The sequence below is a fragment of the Pan troglodytes genome, chromosome 16 (genome assembly GCF_028858775.2).
Source record: "Pan troglodytes isolate AG18354 chromosome 16, NHGRI_mPanTro3-v2.0_pri, whole genome shotgun sequence".
NCBI classification, from domain to species: Eukaryota; Metazoa; Chordata; class Mammalia; order Primates; family Hominidae; genus Pan; species Pan troglodytes.
Window position 1 is genome coordinate 49,984,142 of NC_072414.2, and position 26,519 is coordinate 50,010,660.

At 39.5% G+C, this 26,519-nt stretch overlaps 1 protein-coding gene and 1 pseudogene across 2 annotated transcripts in view; both read right to left on the reverse strand.

The window, feature by feature from the left end:
* ALDH1A2 (aldehyde dehydrogenase 1 family member A2) overlaps nucleotides 1-26,519 on the reverse strand; it is a 112,639-nt gene that overhangs the window by 12,154 nt on the left and 73,966 nt on the right. For both annotated transcript variants that reach the window (XM_001172159.6, XM_009429223.5), the window contains exon 8: nucleotides 107-209. In XM_001172159.6, the coding sequence (XP_001172159.1) occupies nucleotides 107-209 (103 nt within the window). The remainder of the gene's footprint in view (nucleotides 1-106; nucleotides 210-26,519) is intronic.
* Nucleotides 13,952-15,257, reverse strand: LOC134808451 (calponin-2-like; annotated as a pseudogene).

Genomic DNA, 26,519 nt, shown 5'->3' on the forward strand with positions numbered 1-26,519 from the left:
CTTAGCTTCAAATATCTTTTGCTAGTGTCCTATCAAAAGTGGAGATACAGAAGAGAGTACCAAAGGGTGTGTGCTGGTTCATGTATGGGACCTGTAGTTGACTTACAATCAGCATCAGCAAAAATAATATTAGGACTTTTGCCTCCAAGTTCCAGAGTTACTCTCTTCAAATTACTTCTTCCAGCTGCTTCTTGGATAAGCTTTCCAACCTGAAAGAAGGGAAATGGAGACAGGTTTTGCAAATCCTGCAGGTGAGACAGTCACCGGCCAATGCCAGCTCAGGGCATCAATGGGATGCAACAGTAACAAACCCTAAAAGGCAAGCCAACCCAGCTCTTGTCATCAGCTTGGGTGTACAAGATGTAAGTTAGTGGGGTACAGTTTAATGTCCATGCTGGAGTGAACTGGAAGACAGCTTTAGTTTCATGATGGAAGGACTAAGGAAAAGGGAGTTAAATCTGGAATCTTAATCACTGAAAGATTTCTCTAAAGACAACTGGCAAGAAAAATGTAACTGGAGATTTCAATCACTGCATTGTGGCCTTTAGCTTTGGACTCCGGCTCCAGAAAAAAGCCAACTGGTGCCACTTGAAAGATATCATGAGGATAAAACAAATTGTTCATGTATCTCCTAAAATGCCAGGCATGATTTTTATTACATGCTCCAAAGAGACTATCAATATTACACCTTTGCCTCTGCCTAGAGCTACAGTAAAAGGATACCAGACAGTTGAGAATCTCTCTTTTTGTGCAATCTTGTAAATGCCGTTTATCTTGAATCCAAGTAAACAAGAGGCTGAGTTAGGAGAAAGCACTTGCCAATGAGTAGACTCACATTGGCAATGAAAATGAAAGTGTCATAATGGAAGCAAAGATCCACCACTTAGAGCCCCTGCTCAAGGCAGAACTCTGCCTCAGTGATGGGGAATGCTGTTGGGAGACAGCCTGCAGCTGTCACCTCCTTCAGGGTCCACCTCAGCTGAAAAGAGCTCCCTTGCCCAAGGAAAAGCCCTCTTCCAAGTGGCCCATATCCACCCACTGGTGGTGGCAGGGTTTGTATAAAGGTCCTACCCTTTCAGCCCGGCACAGGACTGGGCTCTGAGGGACGGTATATACTCCATGATGACCCAAGTGACTGGCAGAGGCTGTGTCAGGCCTGTGTTGCCGTTCCACTTCCCCAGGGCCACTCCCCTTCAGCAGGGATCCCTAGTAAAATCCTGCAAGCTAAACTCCAACTCCGTGAATGCTCCCTGGGAACCTAACCTACAACAGGGTGCGACTCCACTGGAGAGCACTTATCACTTTATGGAAAATGCAGAGCAGAGCCGCCATATAGTCCATAGAGCAATTTGGTCTTGTTGAGATGAAAAAATGTTATTTGTTCCTGAAATTTTCCTGAAAATTAAATATTTTAAAAGCCTGGGGAAGAGAAACGCTACATTTACTTTCAACTCCTGCAGTCCCTTGTTGAGATCCTCCAGTGGGACTAACGACTTCGCAGGCAGCGGAGAACCCCAGCTAGGAGAAAAGGCTCTGGAGCCAGACTGCCTGGATTTTTTTTTTTTTTTTAACCAGTTCTGTCACTTCGTAACTGTTTGAGCCTAGGAAATTTATTTACTATCTGAGCCTTGGATCCTCCTCTGTAGGGGGGGATAAAAATACTATGTACTTCAGAATTATATTTTGAGGATTAAGTGGTGTACCATATATGGCACTTAGAACCCAGCCTGGCACACAGTAAGTGTGCAGACATGCTAACCATGAGCAAGTGTGAGAAGCCGGGGCCTCCCTTTTCTTCCACGTTCAATGGACAGAAATGGGGGTGATGTAAAGGAGACAGCTGGACCTTCCAAAGCAGGTCTCCCGTAGATCTCCCAAACTGCCTGTGCTGTTAACTCCTTCAGAAAAACACCGGGGAAACTCCAACTTCCCCTCAGTCTCCAATATCACTCATTAACTGTAACTCTGCCTCCTCCTAAAAAAGATTTTGAAAATGTATCCCCATCCTGAGAAAAGCTAACCTTAGGGGGAAAAAGTGATGTCTCTCAAAGATGCAGAACTAGAGTTTCTTGATTTGCTGAAAACATGACTTACTAAGGTGCTGGAAAATGCTAACACCTGGCCCTGAAGTTTGATGGGTGAGCTGTGGCCAACCTGCCAGACTGCCCTTCCCCCGCCCTTGCCATTTTGTGTCTCTTCCACTTCCAGGCAAAGGCCTCAGGAAGACCTGGACTCAGTAAAGGCCCTGTTCTCACACAGACATGGTCCTCTGAGAAGAAAACAGGCAAACACAAAGGGAAGGAGAATCTGGCCCTCTGTTCTGGGAATGCTGAAAATTATGACTGGTAAGGGGGAACTCACACTGAAGGGCAACTGGGGAAACAGCAATCCTCTGACTTACTGCCAGCACTCAGGGAGGGGTGTTCCCTGAGGATGCTGTCATCTGTGACTGTCTGCTCTTCTGAGAATGTCAGTGTGCTTGCTCGCTCCACTCTGGGGGAATCCAAATTAACTGATGTGGACTCATTTTAAAGTCAAGGAAGATAAACAGGTAACTGCTTTCTCAACAAGACAATTACTGGAATTCACAAACATATTATTCATTAAATTAAACCAGTATTTATTGAGTAGTCTATGTTAGATACTTACAAGCATTATGTCATTTAAGCCTCTCAAAAACCCTACACACTAGGTTTTATCTCATTTTAGAGATGAGCTAAATGAGTTAGAAGTTAGTGAATGTCACCAGGCTCCCCAGCTGGTTCATGACAGAACCTGTTGGACTATCTGCAGGCTGATGCCAGAGCCCAGGCCTGGGATTACTCCCTCTCCTTCTCCCTTCCTTCCTCCCAGCATTCTGTCATTTTTCTGTTCTCTTTTCTACATTTACTGAGCACTAATGTGTGCCACATACCATCAAAATCTTATCCCTGCACTCCAAGCTGATTTCAAAGTAGGTAGGAATATCACCTTTTCTAGACAAAAATAATGTTCATAAATCATCAGTTACAAAACTTAGATTCTGCCTTCAGGATTATATTCAAGAAACAAGCAAAAGCCAGGAAAAATCATGAGTTTTACACATAGTAAGATGCTGAGTAAATATTTGGGGTTGGCAGACACTGCTGGCCCAGCTGGCATTACATTTCTGTTAGCCCTACTCCCTGATATTCATCAGACCATTCTAGAGGTTGATATTTTTTTGCCACTAGAAATGTTGGCCAGTGATTATTTTCATGGCTATGGTAACTATACAAAAGTAAAAGTTTCAGTCTATGATCATCAGAGAAGAATACCTAAGAATAATTTTCCTTGCATCAATGCTTTACCAGCCTTTCCTTAGAAACCAAATTTGTGGTAAACACCACAAGGCAAATCTCAGATGAATGATACCTTTCCCCTTCATCTTTGGAAGAAAGTCGAGTTATAGTTCAAGAAAGAACGGGATGTGTTAGGCTATGGGAGAACCACTTCCATCTGGAGTGGCCTCAGGACAGGACACTCCTAAACAACCCTGGTTTTCACCGATGTCCTTCATTCAACACATATTCATAGTTCTCCTACTATGTGCCAGGTACACTGTTGGGCATAGTGCCTTACCAATAAGGAATTCACAGCTAAAAGGACTCCCATGTAAACCTAGTAGATGTTCAATAAATGTGGCTTTGCAGTCCACTAGAAAAAAAAATCTGGGTCTCATTTAATATTAGATCTGAACAGATTAAATTATAGTTCCTCAGTACTTCGTTATAACCCAAAGGTTTCCAAAGTCAAAGCCTGTGGGATTAGAAAGTATAAGAATGAACGAATTACGCATAAAACAAAGGCCTAGGATTGACCAATCTTTCTAAAATGGAAAAGTTTAAGTGTGGTTCCTCAGGGATACTGCCCCTCCTGACATGACCAGAAGGTGGGAGTGCACGGCAAGATAAAGGAGGCTGCAAGGGTGCACACGTTTTCCAAGTGGTTAAAAGTCAAGTTAATAGAGCTGTACTTGATGATACCAAGTCCTATTCTGATGAAATTGGCAATTTGTAAGATAAAACAGGTAAACATACAGTTTGAGAAATTAAATCCTGTATATGATGTAATATAGATTAAATAGGGTAAAGGCACAGAGATCAAATTTTTAGTTCGCCATCACCTTTTCTTCCAAGCAGAAAAGATTTTACAACGTACTCGTGTGATACCTCCTGCCCCATTGCTGACAACCTGGCTAATTATAACCATATTTAGGCTGATGGACGACAGTTTGGCCCACAGGAGTCAGAAGACCTGGTACTACAAGCTCTGGCTTCTAATGAATCTTCAATTTGGGAAAGCCACTTCTCCTCCTGGGTCTCAGCTTCTGCATCTGTAGAATGAAGGCACAGGCCAAGCAACAAATCTCTCCCTTAGTACTCCAGTTAATTGAAGGAGTTAAAAAAGACAGACAGGACTCCTGGGGACCCTGCTCATTCTGAGAGTCTGTTCACAATTCTTGTGTTTTTCTTGCCTTATGAAGCAGAAGTAGCTTGTTACAAGTAGAACACCACAGCTGCACTGAATGATAGAAAAACCTCATCATTTTTTAGTTTCCCTGCCCAGAGCTCCTTATGAAAGAGTAAGTGATAGTATTCCTATCATGCAGTTCCTTAACTTTGCACTCCCTGCAGAGCCTCTCAGCTCTGTGTACCCTAAACATGCAAGGGCAGTGAACTGGGGGCTCCTCCACACATAATGAAACTGGGCTAATTCTCAGCAGGAATGCTGGCACAGTTCAACTCTGACTCCCATCCTCGTTTGAATAGGCCTCAAGATTGATACCAGGAGTATCCCTGGAAGAGCCACAGTGTACTGGAATCATGTTCACAGCAATGCGGCAATGTAGGGGAAAGCAATTTGGGGCTTTGCAAGAAAAATAATTTGTTATACAGGACAAAAAGGAACACAAAAGGCTTTTCATGCCCTCTTTATTCAGGGCAGTTGCTCCCTGAACACAGTTTCTAAAGTTGGGTAAAATTTTTTTTTATTAATTACTCAGGTGAGTTCCTACTCAAAGCTATTTTATTACACATATCAAGGTAGATTTTTCTCAGCGATATAACACCTTTTTAAAAATAGAAAAATCTCTACTAGAGATCCCAGTAAACTAGTCAAAGATGCCTGCGTCTTGTAATATCCTTTCATAAATCCCAAACAGATTTACTCTCTGCTTCTTCCCTCTTCTCCTTTCTTAATTTTCATTGTTATGCTTCCCGGTTCCAACTGTGTTGGGAATAGAAATGCCAAAAATACGGGGATTGGGTGTTTGTCTTTCTGAAGTACCCAGAAATAACAGGCCAAATTAATCTGTCCAGATTTCCACCAGAAACAAACAGGACCAAGGCATCTAAGCAGTTCCTTTAAGTGGTAACAGCAGTTTAAACCTTTATCTGTGAAATTCAGATTATGAAGGCCAGTATAACCACTATGTTTCCAGCCTTCTTTCCCACCATTCCCACCACCACTCACCCACAACTGTAGGCACACAAAACCACTTGCCCTTTCTGGAACATGCCTGTGTGTCTTTGCATAAGCGGCTCCATCTACCTGCAGTGCCTTTTCACCCCTTGCTTACTTGATAAACTCATTTTTACGGAGATAACTCTTTCACCTCCTCTGAGAAGGTAGCTTTCCTTCCCTACCCTCCCTACAGGGTTTGGTGTTCCTTCTCTGATCTCACAGTGCTATGTACGTAACTCTCACATTGTGCTTGTTTAATAGCTGTCTCCCCGACTACAATGACTGACTTTTAAAAAAATATGCAGATGTACACAGATTTTCTTTAAAGACAGGGTCTCACTCTCTTGCCAAGGTTGAACTGTAGTAGTATGATTATGGCTCACTGCATCCTTGAAATTCTGAGTTCAAGCAATCCTCCCAACTCAGCCTGAGTAGCTGGGACTACAGGCACTTGCCATCATGCCTGGCTAATTAAAAAAAAAAATTGGTACAGACAGGGTCTCACTATGTTGACCAGGTGGTCTCAAACTCTTGGCCTCAAGGGGTCCTCCTGCCTAGGCCTTGAAAGCACTGGGATGACAGGCCTGAGCCACCAGGGCCCAGACAAACTTTCAATAATTTGTTAAGTCAATAAGCCAGAATACGAAAATTGCTTGAGAGCAGTGGTGTGATCACGGCTCATTGCATCCTTCAACTCCTTGGCTCAAGCAATCCTGCCATTCAGCCCCTTGAATAACTGGGGCTACAGGTGCACACTACCAAGCCTGGCTAATTTATTTTTTATTTTTTTGCAAAGACTGGGGCTTTCCATCTTGCCCAGGCTGGTTTTGAACTCCTGGGCTCACACGATCTTCTGGTCTTGATCTCCCAAAGTGCTAGAATTATGGGCGTGAGCCATCGTGTCCAGCTAATGTTATTGTTGATTGAGCACCTATTCTGTCTACTTGTTTTCACAAACATTATTTTATTTAATCTTCATGACAAAACTGGGAGGCAGGAATTATTATTCTATTTTATAATTGGAAAAAAAGACAAGACTCACAGAGGTCAAGAAATGACTTGCAAACAGGCACCCACTGAGTGGCAGAGCCAGGACTGGTCTCAGAATGTGCACACCAAGCCTCAGGCTCTTCTCCCTCCTCTTCTCCAGACCATCTCCTGGGAATTGGTTCCCCTTTGCTGTGAGTAGCATTTTCACAGTTAAATGCATCATCTACCACTAACATGTTCAACTGCCTTGTACACTTAGCCATCCTTTTGTTACATAAGACTCTCTATTTCAGGTAAGCTTTAAAAATCAAGGTTTTGATTGTCTTGGTCTGCTTTGATAGGAAAAAGCATGGAGTAGTCAAGCCAAAAGTACTCTATGTCCCATTAACTGGGTGAGCTAAAGGGATCAACACCTTAGGACCTGCTCAAACTCAGCCTGAGTTTTGGGGAGAAAGCTAACTGCAGAATCTTTGACTTAGCATAGTTAGAGAATAAATCATGGAATCTCATCCAGCAGGCAGAGACTATACCATACTTATTCTTCAGTCTTCAAGTTTTAAGAATTTTTTAAAAAGAGAAGTTTTATGCTAATAGTTTAAAACCTACAAAACCAAAGGTTTTTCCACATGAAACTGGTTTTTTCAATATTTTCATGACATTCAAACTGGTATTTTTAAATAAAATACTGAATGATTCACGAATGGACTCACACAACCTTAGAAAAAGGCCTATTAGCTGTTTATAGCTAAAACTGTAGCAAGCCACTTCCCCCAACCTAAGATGAGGGGTGAAGCTAACTAGGAGAGAGCTGACCTGATTCATGACTCAAGCAGTAGAGATGGTGCTTGTATCATGCAACGTGACATTTATCTCACTTAGGAAATAAAAGAACCCCAGCTGCGTAAATTAGAATGAGTGATAATACAGCTGTTAGCTACAAACATTTGTTTGGCACGAATCAATCTGGACTCTGCTGTAGTTTGCTTTGATGGTCCCTCCACTATCTTGTTGCTAATGATGAGATCATTGTTTGTTAACCTGAGTAAAGAAAACACTATACCAAGCAAAATGCATATTGTTTTCCTGTACTTCATTGAAGTTGTTTATTGACTTGTGTTTATAAGAGCTCTTTTATATTTATTAAATATTTACATGCACTGCTTATGTATTTAGCTGCATAAGGAGAAATTAATCCCATCTTTAATCTGAGTAAAGTTGTTGGCTTTCTAAAGGCCTTTTGCTTTAGTAAAATGGAAAGCAGCCACCTCAAATAAGGTTCTTGTTAACTGTTCCAGACACTTTGTAATGTACCAATAGGTCCCATCTCCCTAAGGTAATCACAGCAGAAGCCATGTTCTAATCCATATTTAAGTGACATGTTCACTCTGGAAGAATCTATACAACTTCTCAGGTAGCCTGCAAAGTTAGAATAAATGGACAAAGAAGTAAATAACTACAGCTGAAAAGGGGTTTGGGGATTATGCGATCGTTTGATTTGCCTGTGAAAATTCTCCATCCACCACTACTAATATGGAAATTACAAACTGGCTTTTATATTCTAGACAAATGCCGTTCTCCCTTAAGTCCTCTAGTGTCTGCCAATAATGTCATTCCAGAGAAGAAACTAAGAGATAACCTAGAAGTCACGGGATTAGTTCCCCTCCAAATGAATGTAAGCCTCTCTACAGAGAGAGAAGAATCAAATGTAGATTCTGTTAGAAAATTTAGCTGAAAACTTGCTCTATTCACACGGTAATAGGCTACTTAATATTTTAACTATTCCTAAAAGCAAAACAATTCAAAGACCCACCTTCCACCCTATTCTCTTTCCCAAATTCTCCCTTCTCTCTCTCTCTCAGCTCCCTATTGAATATCTCAGTATTGGAAGATTGCATAGGTAGTTGTTAATGTTTTATTTGTGAAGATAAAAAAATTCCTGTTGTTATAAAGCTATAATAGTCAAAATAATGTGATACTTGCGATGCAACAGTCACACAGATTACTGAAACAGAACAGAGAGTACAGAAATAGACCCATATAGGGCCGGGCGCAGTGGCTCATGCCTGTAACTTTGGGAGGCCAAGGCTGGTGGATCACGAGTTCAGGAGATCAAGACCATCCTGGCTAACATGGTGAAACCCCATCTCTACTAAAAATACAAAACATTAGCTGGGCAAGGTGGCAGGCGCCTGTAGTTCCAGCTACTTGGGAGGCTGAGGCAGGAGAATGGCATAAACCTGGGAGGCAGAGCTTGCAGTGAGCCAAGATCGCGCCACTGCACTCCAGCCTGGGTGACAGAGCGAGACTCCATCTCAAAAAAAAAAAAAAAAAAAAAAAAAAGACCCATATAAATATGGAAAATTTATGCTTGAAAAAAGCAAGCATCACAAAGGCAATTCAGTGGAGGCAGGGTAGTCTTTTCAAGAAATGGTGCAGGAACTATTGTCATTATGCATCTATCTAGCACTTGGATCCTTACCTCTCAACATACACAAAAGTTGAAGTAGATCATAGGCCTAAATGTAAAACACAAAACTATAAAATTTCTAGAAAAAAAGCATATGAGAAAGTCTTTGTGATCTTATGTTAGGCAGATTTCTTAGATACCATACCAAAAGCCTGATCCATAAAAGAAAATATTAATAAACTGGACATCAAAATTAAAAACTTTAAGAGACACTGGGAGAAATTATTTGCAAAGCACAAAGGACTTTTATCCAGAATATACTAACAATTTTCATAATTCAACAATGAGGAAAACAAACAACGCTTGTCTCCAAAATGTGCAAAGATTTAAAGATACTTCACCAGAGAAGATACACTGTGGCAAATGCACAAATGAAAAGACACTCAATGGTAGAGAATTGGAAATTAAAACCACATTGAGACAATGCTATATACCTATTTGAATGGCTAAAATGTAAAAGACTAACCACATCAAATGTTGGTGGGGATGTAAAGGAGTTCAAAGTCTTAAACATTGCTGGTAGGAATGTAAGATGGTACAACCGATTTGGAAAACAGTTTGGCAGTTTCCTGCCCTACCACACAATCCAGCCATTCCATTCCTAGGTATTTACCTAAGAGAAAAGGACATACATGTCCATACAAATATTTGTACATGAATGTTCATAGAAGCTTTTATTAGTCCCAAACTGAAAACAATCCAAATGTTCATCATTGGCTGAATGGCTATTAAACGTGATACAGGTTGAACATCCCTTATCAAAATGTGTAGAACCAGAAGTGTTTTGGATTTGGGATATTTTTTCAGATTTTGGAATATTTGCATTATACTTACCAGTTGAGCACCCCGATCTGGAAATCCAAAATCCAAAATGCTCCAATGAGCCTTTCCTTTGAGCATGATGTTGGTGCTCAAAAAGTTTCAGGTTTTGGGAGCATTCCAGATTTCAGATTTTTTGAATTCAGAATAGTTAAACTATATACCCATAAATGGACTACTACTTGGCAATAAAAAAGAACGAATTGATATGCACGACATAGACAGATCTCAAAGTAACTGTGCTGAGTAAAAATAGCTAGACAAAAGAGTATATACTATATGTTGCCATTTATATAAAATTCTAGAAAATGCAAATAATCTATAATGCCAGAAAGCCTGGGAATGTGGGGGTGGGGGTGGAGAGAGAGATAAGACAGAGAGATTACAAAGGGGCACTAGGAAACATGTGAGGGTGAGGGACATATTCATTGTGAACTCTACTGATGGTTTCACAGGTAGATGGATACACATGGCCAAGACTTATCAAATTGTATACTTTAAATATGTGAAATCTATTGTATATCAATTATACCACAATAAAGCTGTTAATAGAGGTACATTAAACAAAAATATTACTTCATTACAGAAATTATGCCATATATCTCTTTGTTGTCCTTTGCAGACTACTGGCAGTAGTTGGTCTTTGCACAACTACTGAAAAACAAAGGAAACTACCTAGCAAAGAAATTTCTCCCTACACCAGAATTCCATTCTGGCAAACTCAGTTTGAAGGAGTGGCCACCACTCTAGGACACAGCAAGAAATCATGAGTGAGTTCCTTAATAGGTACCAGGCATCTTCTTCCAGCACTGTATTTTTTAAAATTATACTTTGAATTCTGGGATACATGTGCAGAAAGTGGAGGTTTTTTACATGTGCTATGGTGGTTTGCTGCACCCATCAACCCATCATCTACATTAGCTATTTCTCCTAATGTTATCCCTCCCCTAGCCCGACAGGCCCCGGTGTGTGATGTTCCCCTCCCTGTGTCCATGCATCCTCATTGTTCAACTCCCACTTATGAGTGAGAACATATGGTGTTTGGTTTTCTGTTTGTGTTAGTTTGCTGAGAATGATGGTTTCCAGCTTCATCCAGGTCCCTGTAAAGGACATGAACTCATCCTTTTTTATGGCTGCATGGTATTCCATGGTGTATATGTGCCACATTTTCTTTATCCAGTCTATCATTGATGGGCATCCGGGTTGGTTCCAAGTCTTTGCTATTGTGAATAGTGCTGCAATAAACATACGAGTGCTTGTGTCTTTATGGTAGAATGACTTATAATCCTTTGGGTATATACCCAGTAATGCGATTGTTGGGTCAAATGGTATTTCTAGTTCTAGATCCTTGAGGAATTGCCACCATCTTCCACAATGGTTGAACTGATTTATACTCCCATCAACAGTGTAAAAGCATTCCTATTTCTCCAAATCCTCTCCAGCATCTGTTGTTTCATGACTTTTTGATGATCGCCATTCTAACTGGTGTGAGATGGTATCTCACTGTGGTTTTGATTTGCATTTCTCTAGTGACCAGTAATGATGAGCTTTTTTTCATGTTTAATGGCCACGTCTTCTTTTGCGAAGTGTGTGTTCATATCCTTTGCCCGCTTTTTGATGTTTTTTTTTTTTTTCTTGTAAACTTGTTTAAGTTCCTTGTAGAGTCTGGATATTAGCCCTTTGTCAGATGAGTAGATTGCAAAAACCTTCTCCCACTCTGTAGGTTGCCTGTTCACTCTGATGATAGTTTCTTTTGCTGTGCACAAGCTGTTTAGTTTAATTAGATCCCATTTGTCAATTTTGGCTTCCGTTGCCATTGCTTTTGGTGTTCTAGTCATGAAGTCCTTGCCCATGCCCATGTCCTGAATGGTATTGCCTAGGTTTTTGTCTAGGATTTTTATGGTTTTAGTTCTTACGTTTAAGTCTTTAATCCATCTTTAGTTAATTTTTGTATAAGGTGTAAGTAAGGGGTCCAGTTACTGTTTTCTGGAAATGGCTAGCCAGTTTTCCCAACACCATTAATTAAATAGGGAACCCTTTCCCTATTGCTTGGATTTTTATTAGGTTTGTCAAAGATCAGGTGGTTGTAGATGTATGGTGTTATTTCTGAGGCCTCTGTTCTGTTCCATTGGTCTATGTATATCTGTGTTTGTACCAGTACCATGCTGTTTTTGTTACTGTAACCTTGTAGTAAAGTTTGAAGTTGGGTAGCATGATGCCTCTAGCTTTGTTCTTTTTGCTTAGGACTGTCTTGGCTATACAGGGTCTTTTTTGATTCCATATGAAATTTAAAGTCATTTTTTTCTAATTCTATGAAGAAAGTCAATGGTAGCTTGATCGGGATAGCATTGAATTTATAAATTACTTTGGGCAGTATGGCCATTTTTGTGATACCATGAGCATGGAATGTTTTTCCATTTATTGTGTCCTCTCATTTCCTTGAGCAGTGGTTTATAGTTCTCCTTGAAGAGGTCCTTCCAATCTCTTCTAAGTTTTATTCCTGAGTATTTTATTCTCTTTATAGTCATTGTGAATGGGAGTTCACTCATGACTTGGTTCTCTATTATTGGTGTATAGGAATACTTGTGATTTTTGCACATTGATTGTGTATCCTGAGACTTTGCTCAAGTTACTTATCAGCTTAAGGAGATTTTGGGCTGAGACTATGGGGTTTTCTAAATATACAATTATGTCATCTGCAAACAGAGACAATTTGACTTCCTCTCTTCCTAACTAAATACCCTTTATTTCTTTCTTTTGCCTGATTGTCCTGACCAGAACTTCCAATACTATGCTGAATAGGAGTGGTGAGAGAGGGCATCCTTTTCTTGTGCCAGTTTTCAAAGGGAATGCTTCCAGCTTTTGTCCATTCAGCACGATGTTGCCTGTGGGTTTGTCTTAAATAGCTCTAATTGAGATATGGTCCATCAATACCTAATTTATTGGATTTTTAGCATGAAGGGGTATTGAATTTTATTGAAGGCCTTTTCTGTATCTGCTGAGATAATCATGTGGTTTTTGTCATTGGTTCTGTTTGTGATATATTACATTTATTGATCTGCATATGTTGAACCAGCCTTGCATAGCAGGGATAAAGCCGACTGGATTGTGGTGGATAAGATTTTTTTTTTCCTTACAGAGGTTTTATTGTGTTTGGTCCACAGTCATATTTCACATTATCTCATGGAGCAGGGCCCCTGGGTGGGGGGTCCCTGTGCAGTACTTGGAGGGGCATGTGGCTGGGGGAGATGGAGCAGTATAGCTGGTCAGGCCCAGAAGGGGAGAAGGGCTGGGGCTCCTTAAAACCTACTAAAGGGCCAGGCACGGTGGCTCACGCCTGTAATCTCAGCACTTAGGGAGGCCAAGGTGCGTGGATTACCTGAGGCCAGGTGTTTGAGACCAGCCTGGCTAACATGGTGAAACCTCGTCTCTACTAAAAATACAAAAGTAGCCAAGCATGGTGGCACATGTCTGTAATCCCAGATACTTGGGGGGCTGAGGCAGGAGAATCCCTTGAGCTCAGGAGGTGGAGGTGCAGTGAGCCAAGATCATGCCACTGCACTCCAGACTGGGCAACAACTACTAAAAAAAAAACCCTACTGAGGCCACAGTGGTGGTGGTGTGGGGAGTTGGGGGGATTAGGCCCAACCACTCAGCATCCACTTCCTTGTACAGGCCTCACTTTCCCCACTGGGCCCTGAGGCAGGTCTGAGGTCTGTTGGTCTGAGGGTCCTAGGGAAATCCAGCCACTTGGGAGCCTGAGATATTTAGCATCACAGACAGGCCCCCTTTCCCAGGGGACTCATTTCCCAGCACCCTCTCCACTGTCCCCACCCCATTCCTCAGGAAAAAAAAATGTATTTTTCTTTTGTTAATGCATCCTGAAACTTTTGCAGGTATAGAAACCACAAACTGATCGGCTGACAAAAGTGGGAAGAGGCAAGGCAACTGGAAACCTCCGGGTACTGGTTCCCTCCAAGCCCAGGTCTCTTCTCCCCGGCACAGCTCTGCTGACAGCCTGGACGTGCCAGCAGGGACCCTCACCATACACATATTGGGATATGGCCTTGACCCCTTCTCCTCCACAGCCTGGTGGCTCAGTCCTGCGAAGGACCAAGGCAAGGGGGAAGAAAGCCCTGCTGCCTGATTCCACGTTGCCACTCACAGACCCTCGGTTGATTGGCAGCACTGAACAGGTTAACAAAAAAAAGATGAAAACACAGAAAAACCCAAAAACCCAGACAGGGAGATAATGTGGGGAGAGAGTGTGCTGGGAGCCTCAGTAGCCAGCCTCCTCCTGGTAGTAAAGGGGATATTCAGGGACCTCTCCTGGGCCCAGGCAGTTGCCAGCACCTAAGGGAGCCCCGTCAGCCACTGTGCCTGGCAGGCAGTACTTGGGGTCACATATATGCTGGCCCAGGCCAAAGACCTGGCTACTATGGTTGGTACCCTGGGTGTAGCCCATCTGCAGGGACATGGAGGAATTATCACACTTGTCGGTTCCCAGCTTGGTGTCATAGATGTGCTGCCACGTCCCAGGAGCTGTCATGCTCACCTGGCTGGCACACTTATTTGTACCCATCTGGAGGCCAATGGTCGAGTGGTCCATGGGGGGGCAGGATGTGATTCTTGGGGTCACACAGATGCCTCCTCACGCCATACACGGTCATGCCCAACTGGCTGGTACATTTGTTGGTGCCCATTTGCAGCCCGATGACGCACTGGCCAGCCTTCATGGCGGCGTCACTGAAGTTCTGCTCCTGCTTCTCTGAGTACTTGATGCCAATGTCCACCCCGCTCTGTGGCCTCTTAGTCTTGACCTTCCCTGCTAGGGCAAAAAGAGACACCTGCATGTGCCTCATGTTCCCACTCTCAAATAGGTTGTTGGCCTCGAACAGGTCCATGGGGTTCATGTCATAGCTGACTACAGCCTTGACGAAGTTGGAGAGGTTTTCCAGCTGGTGCCACTTCTGCATGGAGTGGTTGATCTTGGGGACTGAGGCCGGCTGCAGCTTGTTCATGAGTATGCATAAGATAATCCCGTCCTTCAGGCTCTTCTGGAAGTCAGGGTCAGTGGAGATGCCGGTGAGTCCCTTGATCCAGCTGCGGAGCTCTGCCTCCTTCTGGGGGTCATATTTGGGCAGGAGCCAGTTCTTGACCTCGGCTGACAGCCCATACTAGATGCCTTTGTTGAACTGCGTGGAACTCATGGCTGGCAGGCTGCGGGATGGGGCCACACGGGACAGGGGTGGATAAGCTTTTTGATGTGCTGCTGGATTGTTCATCAGGGATATTGGCCTGAAATTTTCTTTTTTTGTTGTGTCTCTGCCAGGTTTTGGTATCAGGATGATGCTGGCCTCATAAAATGAGTTAGGGAGGAGTCCCTCTTTTTCTATTGTTTGGAATTGTTTCAGAAGGAATGGTACCACCTCTTCTTTGTACCTCTGGTAGAATTCAGCTGTGAATCCGTCTGGTCCTGGGCTTTTTTTTTTTGGTTGGTAGGCTATTAATTATTGCCTCAATTTCAGAGCCTATTGTTGGTCTGTTCAGGGATTCAACTTCTTCCTGGTTTAGTCTTACAGTATTCTCTGATGGTAGTTTGTATTTCTGTGGGATCCGTGGTGATAACCCCTTTATCGTTTCTTATTGTGTCTATTTGATTCTTTTCTCTTTTTTTATTAGTCTGGCTAGTGGTCTATCTTGTTTATCTTTTCAAAAAACCAGCTCCTGGGTTCCTGCACTGTATTCTAAATCTAGTACACTATTTTACCAAAAAAGAAAAAGGATTCATAATCATTTTATCCAAGCAAGCACGAAGGCAGTCTTCCAAGAAGTGAAATAGAAGAGCAAACACACAAACACACACACACAAACACTGACTGGTAGCCAAAAATATTTGTAAAATATTTACAAAAGCTACAAAATAAACGAAAGGAGAGTAAAGCTGCCAGAGGCGAGCAGAATGTAGTTATTGACAAATATATTATTTGAAAATGGAAGTTTCAGATTCACCTAATAGTTACTGAATTCTTACTATATGCCAAGCAATATGCTTGGAACTTTCAAATACATTATTTCAATCTTCAAATGAGCCTGTAAGGAGTGATTCATAGGCCTTACTAATGGAAGAAGACATGAAAGAACAGACTAAACAATTTGCCAAAAGTCACACAGCAGGAAAGCTGGAATTTGATCCATGATTTGTGGATCAAATCCAGTGCCTCATCTATTATACCACACTTCCCCAAGCATTAATTGTCCCATAAACTTCATTTTAAAAATAAATAGAAAACAATGACAGTTAATATTTACTGACACTTTACTAAGAATTAGATCCAGTGCTAAACACTCTCTAGATATACTAGCTTTTCTTAGTCCATTCAGTTTAGCTATAATGTCCCAGACTGGATACCTAATAGAGAAAGGAAATTTATTTCTTACAGTTCGAGAGGCTGGGAAGTCCAAGGTTGAGAGACCCACATGTGGTGAACGACTTCCTGTGGTGTCATCCCATGGTCAAAGATGGAAGAGCAAGAGACGACAAGACAGCACGAGATTCAATGTGCAATCTCAAGCCCTTTTATAATGGCATTAATCTATTAATGTGGGTTAACAGATTAGTACCCACCTAAACACCCCTCACTAGTGCCCATCTCAACACTATTGCATTGTAGATTAAATAACAAACACACTCTTTCTGGGGAACACATTCAAATCATCTTTCATCCTCACAATCCATGAGGTAGGTACAATCATCTCTAATCTACAGCTGGGATATCTGAGGCCTGGAAAGATTAAATAATAACATGTAATGTGAATGAATCCACTCAAGTGTAATAGATGTTTAAGTTGTCTAGTTTTCTGATATGACTGACATATTTAATCTTGATTCCTTTAGTATGATTTGAAGACTATGTTCAAAACTTACTGAAAAAGTGATGATTTCCTTTAGTTGGTTTAGAGAGAGGCAAACTATAGAGTTGTGATATACTATTCTGTCAAACTTTCATTTTAAGAAAGCACTGAGGAGTACTTTGTTTTCTTTTAAGAGACTCTAAGTAAAGGATGAAGAGAAATTAACTCAGGCTGAACTACATTAATGCTGTAAAAATCCTAAAGTAACGTTAAATTTTATGGGTTGGTCTTTGTTGATAATTAGCTTAATCAGATTGATCATTTACTGTTCAGCTTGAGAATTATCTTTGCTTATGACAAGCCATCTGCATAGTTTTGTAGATGGACATTACTTGCCCTAAATGTGGTTAAGAATAATATAATCTGAAGTGTAAAAAGATGATTCATGGGAAATCACTGTTGAGGAAAACCTAGTATTTTCTCCAGCTTTTACACACTTTGGTACCCCCTGACTATTAACTACTCTCACTAGAACACTGAGGCTACATGTTTAGCAGTCACTGAGCATGTCATGTTCAGTGTTAGCTCACCTACCAAGAGTTAACGACCCTAGGAAATCAGACACACACTACCCTTCTCAACATGTCCCATCTGGTATGATTTAGGTTCTTGGGGCTGTGTTGTTTGTTTTTATTTTCCCATCTCTATAAGGTTTTTCACATCCTATTAAAGAGACTTCTAAGGATAGACACTGAATTCACATAAAATCTGCAGCTCTGGTGTTTAAATGACTGTTAAAAGTACAAATGCAGGAATGACAACAAAACTGCATTTGCTATTGAAAGGAAACAGTGAAACCTAATATCCCATCCTACCTTCCAGCAAAATACGTATCGAGCTTTTACAAAGTGCTGATTCTTTAATATCTGGCATAGGAAATGATGTTGAGAATAAATGATACCACTATTTGTTGATTATCTGCCAATATCAAATAACACATTGTGAGTCCTTGAGGACTCACGAGGGTCCTCACAGCTAGCATTCCTTTCCTCGAAGTTCTTTTTGTATTTTGGTTCCCATAAAACTACAGTTCCATTTTCTCCAAAGAGATTAGTGGTAAGAGAAAAGGAAGACAGCCTTAAATTCTTGCCACTTGTGACTGTTAACAACTGTGGAATTAAGATGGAGAATTATCTTTTTCTTAAAATACTTTTATCTTTGAATAAAGTAGCTTTTCATTCAAATGTAAATATCTTCAACTAATGGCATTTCTCCTAGATACAGATACATTTGAAAATTATATTAAATGACAGAACTTTAGTTTTGTCCTTGATCTTATCTTGAAAATCATGACATTTTTAGGTAATGATGCAGAGAATTCTCCTCTTCTCTCCATGCTCCCATAACACACCACACTCTAATGGTTACATATTCACAGATTATCTCTTGGGCTAGACTGAATCACATAAAACACCACCTTTGCCTCTCCAAGATCTAGCATATTGCTAGACACGTAAGTGCTTGATAAATGTTTGTGGAATTGACTGGAAACAACTTAAGTTTTAAATTTTCATGTCCTATATCAGACAGTGTCAAATGGAAACCCTGTATTGTAACAAATGGAATTTAAAGAGGCTAAAGAGGCAATTTTGAAGTGAATTTTAGGAAAAAAAGGAGTTACAATGTGTCTATGACCTAAGCATGCTGCACTGAGAAATTATCCTTCCTAAGTACCTCCATTAATATGTCACTCCGAATTTTAATGGCTCTCTCCTATGGGAGGGTGTATAGTCCCTTAGCCTGGGAGGCAGTGTACCACTGTAATATGGAATATAGGCCCTGGGTGTGACTCTCAGCCCTACAACTTACTAGCATATAACTCTGGGCAGGTAATTTAACCCCTCTTAGCCACACTTTGCTCAATGCTGTAGGGTTGCTGTAATAATGTATTCAAAGCATTTAGCAGGTACTTGACACAAAGTAAGTGCTAAATCAATGTTGGCTATTAATATCCAAAATGTAAAGCCTTTAATACTTTGTAAAATTAATTGATTTTTCATAGCTTGAGATATAACTCATATACCATAAAATCCACTCTTTTGATGTGTACAATTCAGTGGATTTTAGTATATTAACAGTTGTGCATCCATCACAACCATTACTTCTATCTGAGGACATAAATACCCCAAAAAGATACTTCATATTCCATCAGCAGTCATTTTCCATTCTCCCAGTCCTTTGCAACCACTAATCAACTTTCTGTTTATAGATTTGCCTATTCTGGACATTTCATACAGTCACATGATACAGTCTTTTGTAACTGGATTCTTTCATTTGGTATAGTGTTTTCAAGGCTCATTCAGGCTGCAGCATGTATAAATACCTCACTCCTTTTTATGGGTGAATAGTATTCCATTGTATGGATAGACCACTTTTTGTTAATCAGCTTATCACTTAATGGACATTTGAGTTGTTTCCACTTTTTGGCAATTAGGAATAATACTGCTGTGAACATTTTTGTACATGTTTCTGTGTGGTATTAGATTTTGTCACGTTTCTTCTGTGATGATCACCTGGTTTTTGTCCTTTATTCCATTACTATGGAGTATTACATTGATTTTTTACATATATAAAACCAATCTTGCATTCCTGGGATAAATCCCACTTGGTCATGGTATATAATCGTTTTTATATATTTCTGGATTTTGTCGAGGATTTTTCCATCTATACTCATAAGATGTTGGTATATAGTTTTCTTGTGATATCTTTGTCTGTGGTATCTTCTACATGTTGGCCACAATTTTTTGACCCAGAATTATTTCCAATGCCTTGATGTGCATATTATTTCCCAGTTCATCTGACTCCCAACGTTTCTCCTCACTCCCTTCCCAATTCCGTTATTCCACCAAGACTTTGTGTTCTCCTGCTTCGAGTTGTTGACTAACACTGCCCTTTCTTCCCAATTCACTCTACTTATCTATATCCTACAGACCCTCAAATCCCTCTTTCTCTTGAAACCTTGATAGACCACCCAATCCCTAGAGCTCTCTCCCTTCTTGAGATGCTGATGTCATATTACAAACTAACATTTGCTTACTGCTTAAAATTTCCCAAACTCATATTGCATTTAATTCCCATGACCCTGAGAAACAGGTATGTATGCTATTATTAAACCAATTTTGTACAAAACCAAGTGGCTGGTCCATAATTATATAGCTATGAAGTAAAAAATAGTAAACCCTATGCTTATGGTGGCATTTTAAAGCAGGGAAGGGTTCTACTGATACCTTCTAGCTCTGAGATTAAGTTTTTATTTACCAAATTCAGTCTTTCCTCCTTCATGTAGCAACAAATATTTACAATGTATGTTTACTATACATAAGATACTATTTGAGGTACTGAGAAGGCCTAAGGGATAGACTCCAAAGAGAATGTCCTCCCCACAAATCTTCATATATGACCAGAAACTGCCATCTTTTCAAAGCAAAACTTATAAAATCAAGACTAAACTGATAAGCAAATCAGCTCAAAGATGAAAAAGGAGTTACTTATGAGAGTAAAGTACTGCTTAAATATTCAATATTAATTAATTAAATCAAGGGCTTTTCCAAATCCAGTATGTCCTTATGGTTGTATTCCTAATACTTTGGTTTGACCAACTGAAGTAAATAAAATAGTAACCTCATTAACTGTAAAGGTGATCTGCATGAAACCTAAAGAAAATCAAACAATATCAAAATTAATCAAAAGGTGCCAGAGAGACTTCTGCTTCTAATTGTAATGGAGTAACGGACACTGGACTTGTTTTACCATTATAAACAACTAGAAAAGTATATGAAATTGTTTTATTCAAACATTGGATATCAGGCAGTATGGGACTATGAATCTAGAGAAAAGGAAATCCTTTTGTGCCGAAACTTTCTAGATTGCAGTATGGTATGAGGAGACCAAAGCAGAATATGATGGTCTGAATTCTGACCAGACAGATAAGAAAGATCTTGTTGAACACTGGGGACATTCAACAGAAACCTCAGAAGGATTTCAGCTTATTAATAAGAATAAACTAGTCTTAACAAAGCTTAAAGGTAAGTTCCAAAAGAGACAAGCTGAACCTCAAGTAACTTAACTACCTTTTAGAAAAAAAAAAAGTTTGACATTCTTTAAAGAAAAACAACAAAATCTCTAAGTTCAGCAATATAATGGTCACAATGTCCAGTATCCTTTCAAAATTAACAGAAAAACCAAAAAAAAAAAAAAAAGGACCCATAAACAGGAAAAACTCCAGTCAAATTCAGAAACGACAGAGAAAAGTAACAGACAGGGATTTCATTATTATATTATTATTATGATGATGATGGAGTCTCACTCCCATCGCCCAGGCTGGAGTGTGGTGGTGTGATCTTGGCTCACTGCAACCTCTGCCTCCTGGGTTCAAGGAATTCTCCTGCCTCAACCTCCTGAGTAGCTGAGACTACAGGTGTGCAACATCACGCCTGGCTAGAGATAGAGTTTCACTATGTTGGCCGGGTTGGTCTCGGATTCCTGACCTCAGGTGATCCACCTGCCTCAGCCTCCCAGAGTACTAGGATTCCAGGTGTGGGCCACCACGCCCGGCCACAGACAAGGATCGTAAAATAGATGTCTACACAAATTTAAAGGAATAAAGGGGTGTAGCGAGGAAGAAAATATAAGATATTTTAAAAATCATGGAATTTCTAGAACTTAACAAAATCTCTGAAGCAGATTAAGCATTACAGAAGAATATACGAACGTCAAAGATGACAATGAAAGTTACCTAGCCGGAAGCACAAAGGAAAAAAATGCTGGAAATAAAAGAGTCCCAGTGACCCATTGGATAATGACAAATGACCTAACATATCTGTAAACAGAAGGGGGAAGTAGAAAGCAAAAAAAAAAGATTTGAAAAAATAGTGGTCAAAATGTTTCCCAGTTTGATGAAAACTATAAACTCACAGATATACAGAAATTTTAACGAACCAACAAAATACACAAAAGTACATCACAAGCAATTAAATTGCTGAAAACTGACAAAAAGAAACTCTCTCAAAAGCAGTCTGGGGGAAAAGAAACATTACTTACCGTAAAATAAAGATAACAATGATTGCTGTATCTCATCAGAAACAGTAAAGTCAGAAACATGCCAGAATGATATCTTTGAAGTCTTGAAAGTAAAATAAAACACAAACTGTCACATTAGAATTTTATATCCAGAAAAAAAAGTTAGTTAGTTATTAAAAAGTGAAGACAGGCCGGGTGCAGTGGCTCATGCCTGTAATCCCAGCACTTTGGGAGGCCGAGGCGGGCGGATCATGAGGTCAGGAGATCCAGACCATCCTGGCTAACATGGTGGAACCCCGTCTCTGCTAAAAATACAAAAAAATTAACCAGGCATGGTAGCGGGTGCCTGTAGTCCCAGCTACTCGGAAGGCTGAGGCAGGAGAATGGCGCAAACCTGGGAGGCGGAGCTTGCAGTGAGCCTGAGCGACTACTGCACTCCAGCCTGAGCGACAGTGAGGCTGACCCCTCAAAAAAAAAAAAAAAAGGTGAAGACAAAATGAAGCCATTTTTTAGACAAACAAAAGCTGAGAGAAGTCATCACTAGTAGACCTGCACTACAAGAAACATTAAAGATCGTTACAGATAAGGAAAATGATACCAGAAGGAAATGGGCCTACAACACAAACAAGGAAGGAGGCCAGGAATAGCAAGTATGTGAGTAAACAGACAATAATTTTGTATTCTTATTCAAAAAACAAATTTTAAAACAAAAACAGCAGCAATGTATTGTGGGGCATATAACATATGTATAAGTAAATTATAGGGCAACAATAACAAAGGATGAGATTGGAACAATGCTGCTGTATGGTTACCACATTGTATATGAAGTAACATAATAGTATTTAATGGTAGACTGTGATTGAGGTGCGTATTGTACACACTAAAGCAAACACTTTAAAAAGAGGTACAGCTAATAATGCAAAATAGAATAAAAAGAGTGGTAAAATTATCTAACTCATCCAAAAGAAGGCAGACAAAGAGGGAAAATATGGACAAAGAGAAAACAAATCAAAATGGGGGATTTTAGACCCGACCATATCATTAATACATTGAATGTTGAACAACAAAAATGAAAACACGAAGAGTAGATATTATTCCATTTATATGAAATTCTAGAATAGGCAAAATTAATTTAAAAAAAATCAGTGGTTGCCAGAAGCCAAGGGTGTTACCTGCAAAGAGGCATGAGAAATCTTTCTAAGGCATGGAAACAATCTACATCTTGATTCGGATGGTTACACAGGTGTATATACATGGTACTTAAATGGGTGCATTTTATTGTATGTAAATTATACTTCAGTCAAGTCATTTAAAACGTTAAAAGATCTTCAGTGGCAAAACAGATTTGAACCCAAGCTGCCTTGCAATAAGCACTTATGGTTTTATGGACTCACTATGTGGCTTCTTGTCTGGCCTGAAAGAGGAGATTCCATTTATTCATTTTAACTTCCACTACCTGATATTGTGACTTATTTGCCAGTATTGTGACTTATTTGCCGGGCGCAGTGGCTCACACCTGTAATCCCAGCATTTTGGGAGGCTGAGGCTGGTGGATCATGAGGTCAGGAGTTCAAGACCAGCCTAGCCAACATGGTGAAACCCCATCTCTACTTAAGATAAAAAAATTAGCCAGGCATGGTGGTGCGTGCCTGTAGTCCCAGCTACGAATCACTTGAACCTGGGAGGCAGAGGTTTCAGGGAGCCGAGATCACGCCATTGCGCTCCAGCCTGGGTGACAGGGCAAGACTCCATCTCAAAAATGTTACTCGTTTTTAGACTGAAATATCTTGGAAGAAAACATTAAATGCTAGAAGTTAATTTATCAAGAAATTCCTAACACCTATATGATGACATCAGTGATGAACATTACAACAAATAATTGAAGAGATTTTTATCATATTATATCATATTCCTAGATGAGGAGTCAATATGGTAAAGATAGCATTTTTCCTCATTTTAATATGGATATGTAATGTTATGCCAATCAAAATTCCAATCAAAGTTTTTTAGAGTAACATAAGGGAACTTAGAAAATCGGTTTGAAATTTCTTCTAAAAGAGTAAATGGGCTTTGAAAAACTGAATAAGAGGGTATGTTGCCTATATTATATATCTTATAAAACCTAGTAATTAAGGCAGTCTGATACTAGTGAAAGAACAGAAAAAATTATGAGCTCTAAAACAGAAATTTCCTATATAGTTTGGTGCAAAAGTCATTGCAGTTTTTGCCATTAATCAAATTACTTTTGCTCCAACCTGTATATATGGAAATGTATCATGTAATGTTATATTCAGATGAGTTGCAAAGGGGTAGACTGTTTAATAAATTGTTTTGAAGTAACTAAACATTCATTTATAAACAAACAACCCTCACCTTTCATTATACATGAAAATAAATTCCAACCAGATTAAAGATTTAAACAACAAAACCATAAAAGTACTGAAAGAAAATATTAAGGGCCGTTTGTATAATCTTAAAGGGGTTTGTTCAAAAATGACAGGAAATCCAGAAGCTGTCAGAGAAAGACTAAAGGAGAAGACTACATGAGAATTTAATATCTGCACATGGCAAACAACTGTTTTAAAAAAATTAAAAAGCAAAGAACAAACATATTTTCAAATTCTACAACAAACAAAAGATTAACATACCTAACCTCTTATAAATGAAACCATTACTCTAAGGCCTTCTTGGTAAGCAAGTTGTAAATATGTTTTTATTTTGCAATTCCACTTCTAGAACCATATCCAACTGAGCATCTAATATGTACACATATACGTGTGTGTATACAGTTACAGATTTACAAGTAAAATTTTTCTTGGGTCTCCAAAGGTTTTTATTTCAGTAGTCTGTTTAATAGGAAAAATTAGTGGAAAAACCACCCTCAAGTGTATATTAATATAGGATTAAATGATGATATACTGATGCAAGAGTATTCTATGCAGCTGTTAAAAATAAATGCCGGAGATGTAGGTACTAACATGACAAGGTGTTATCTCTTGTTTGACATATTATGCTGTCATTTTTAATTTAAAAAGTTACACAATAGGCCGGACACCGTGGCTCATACCTGTAATCCTAGCACTTTGGGAGGCCAAGGCAGGTGAATTACCTGAGGACAGGAGTTCGAGACCAGCTTGGCCAACATGGCAAAACCCCCATCTTTACTAAAAATACGAAAATTAGCCGGGCATGGTGGTGGGTGCCTATAATCCCAGCTACTTGGGAGGCTGAGGCAGGAGAATCGCTTGAACCTGGGGGGCGGAGGTTGCTGTGAGCCAAGATTGTGCCACTTCAATCCAGCCTAGGCAAAAGAGTGAAACTCCATCTCAAAAAAAAAAAAAAATTACACAATAGAAGCCTCTTGACTGACTCAATCAGGACCATTGGTTGATCAACAGAAAAAGGTTAAAGCAGAAAAAGATACTTTAAATATTTCATTTCTCCAGTCTTTTGATATAGAACCAAGAACTTTACTTAATCATGGGTCCACCTGTCTCTTCTGATTAAATCACACCCCTAAATTATTATTTATGATTTCTGGTTTCAATTTCTTTAAAGTGAAGTAAGGACTTAAGAACATTTGCAAAGCAATTCCAGGTGCCCATTCTATCTAGGTTTATATTTTTCCCCAGTCTTTTACAGTTGTCTTAAATTGATTGCATCTTTAGTTTTTCTTAGCATCTAGCCTTTAGCAAATATTTTCAAAGCATTAAACTTTAGAATAATTAATAATTCCCTTTCATACATTTTGGCTTAAATATTTCATTAAACTGCAAAATTACAATAACAAATACAACTAGAATAAAATATTTGGAAACAAACAAGGTTAACTTGACAAACACAAAACTCAGTAATCTAACTGAATTAATATTCAAGTTTATTAATAAATCTTTTATTAAATTTACTACTGTGAGTCAGTTTAACCAAGTATAATTAACTCTGTATCAACTGATAAAATGTTTCTAGATCTGTGCTGTCCAATACGGTAGCACTCATGGCAATGGAGAACGTGAAATGTGGCTAGTCTGAAGAGATGTGCTGTCAATGTAAAACACATACCATATTTCAAAGAATGCATATGAAAAAGAATGCAAAATATTGTATTAATAACTTATAGTGATTATATGTTGTAATATTTTGAAAATACTGGATTAAAGTTATTAACATTAATTTCACGTATTTTTTAATGTGGCTACTAGCTTATTTTAAATGACAAATGTTGCTCTCATTCTATTAGATAGCACTGTTCTAGACCTGCAGACATCCTTTGTTCAATGATGATATCATCTGTGAGGTTCTACTTGAAACAATCAATCAGACTTTCCTATCATCTGTTACCTGGATCAGAGATATTTGAGTAACATTTATAAATCTTCTTAAGCTGACTTGTGACTCTGTAACAGGGATCTGTAAACTATGGCCCATGGGTCAAATATACCCTGCTGTTTTGGTATGGCCTACAAGCTAAAAACAGTTTTTGCATGTTTAAATGTCTAGAAACAATAAAAAGATTAGCATTTGTAATCCACAAAAATTATGTAAAAATTCCAATTTCCATGTCCATAAATAAACTTTAATTGGCACATAGCCACGCTCAATATTATCTATGACTGTTTGGTGATACTATGGCATGGCTGAGTAGTTGCAACAGAGACCACGTTGCCTCCAAAATTTACATTTACTATCTACAGAAAAAAAATGTGCTGAGCCCTGCTCTATATCATCTCTTAAGGTTCATGGGGTATAGTGAGTTGCCAATTGCACCTACAGGACCTGTCCAAACAATGAGAAGGGAAAGCTTGTGTCTCCATTCTTATCCTTACCA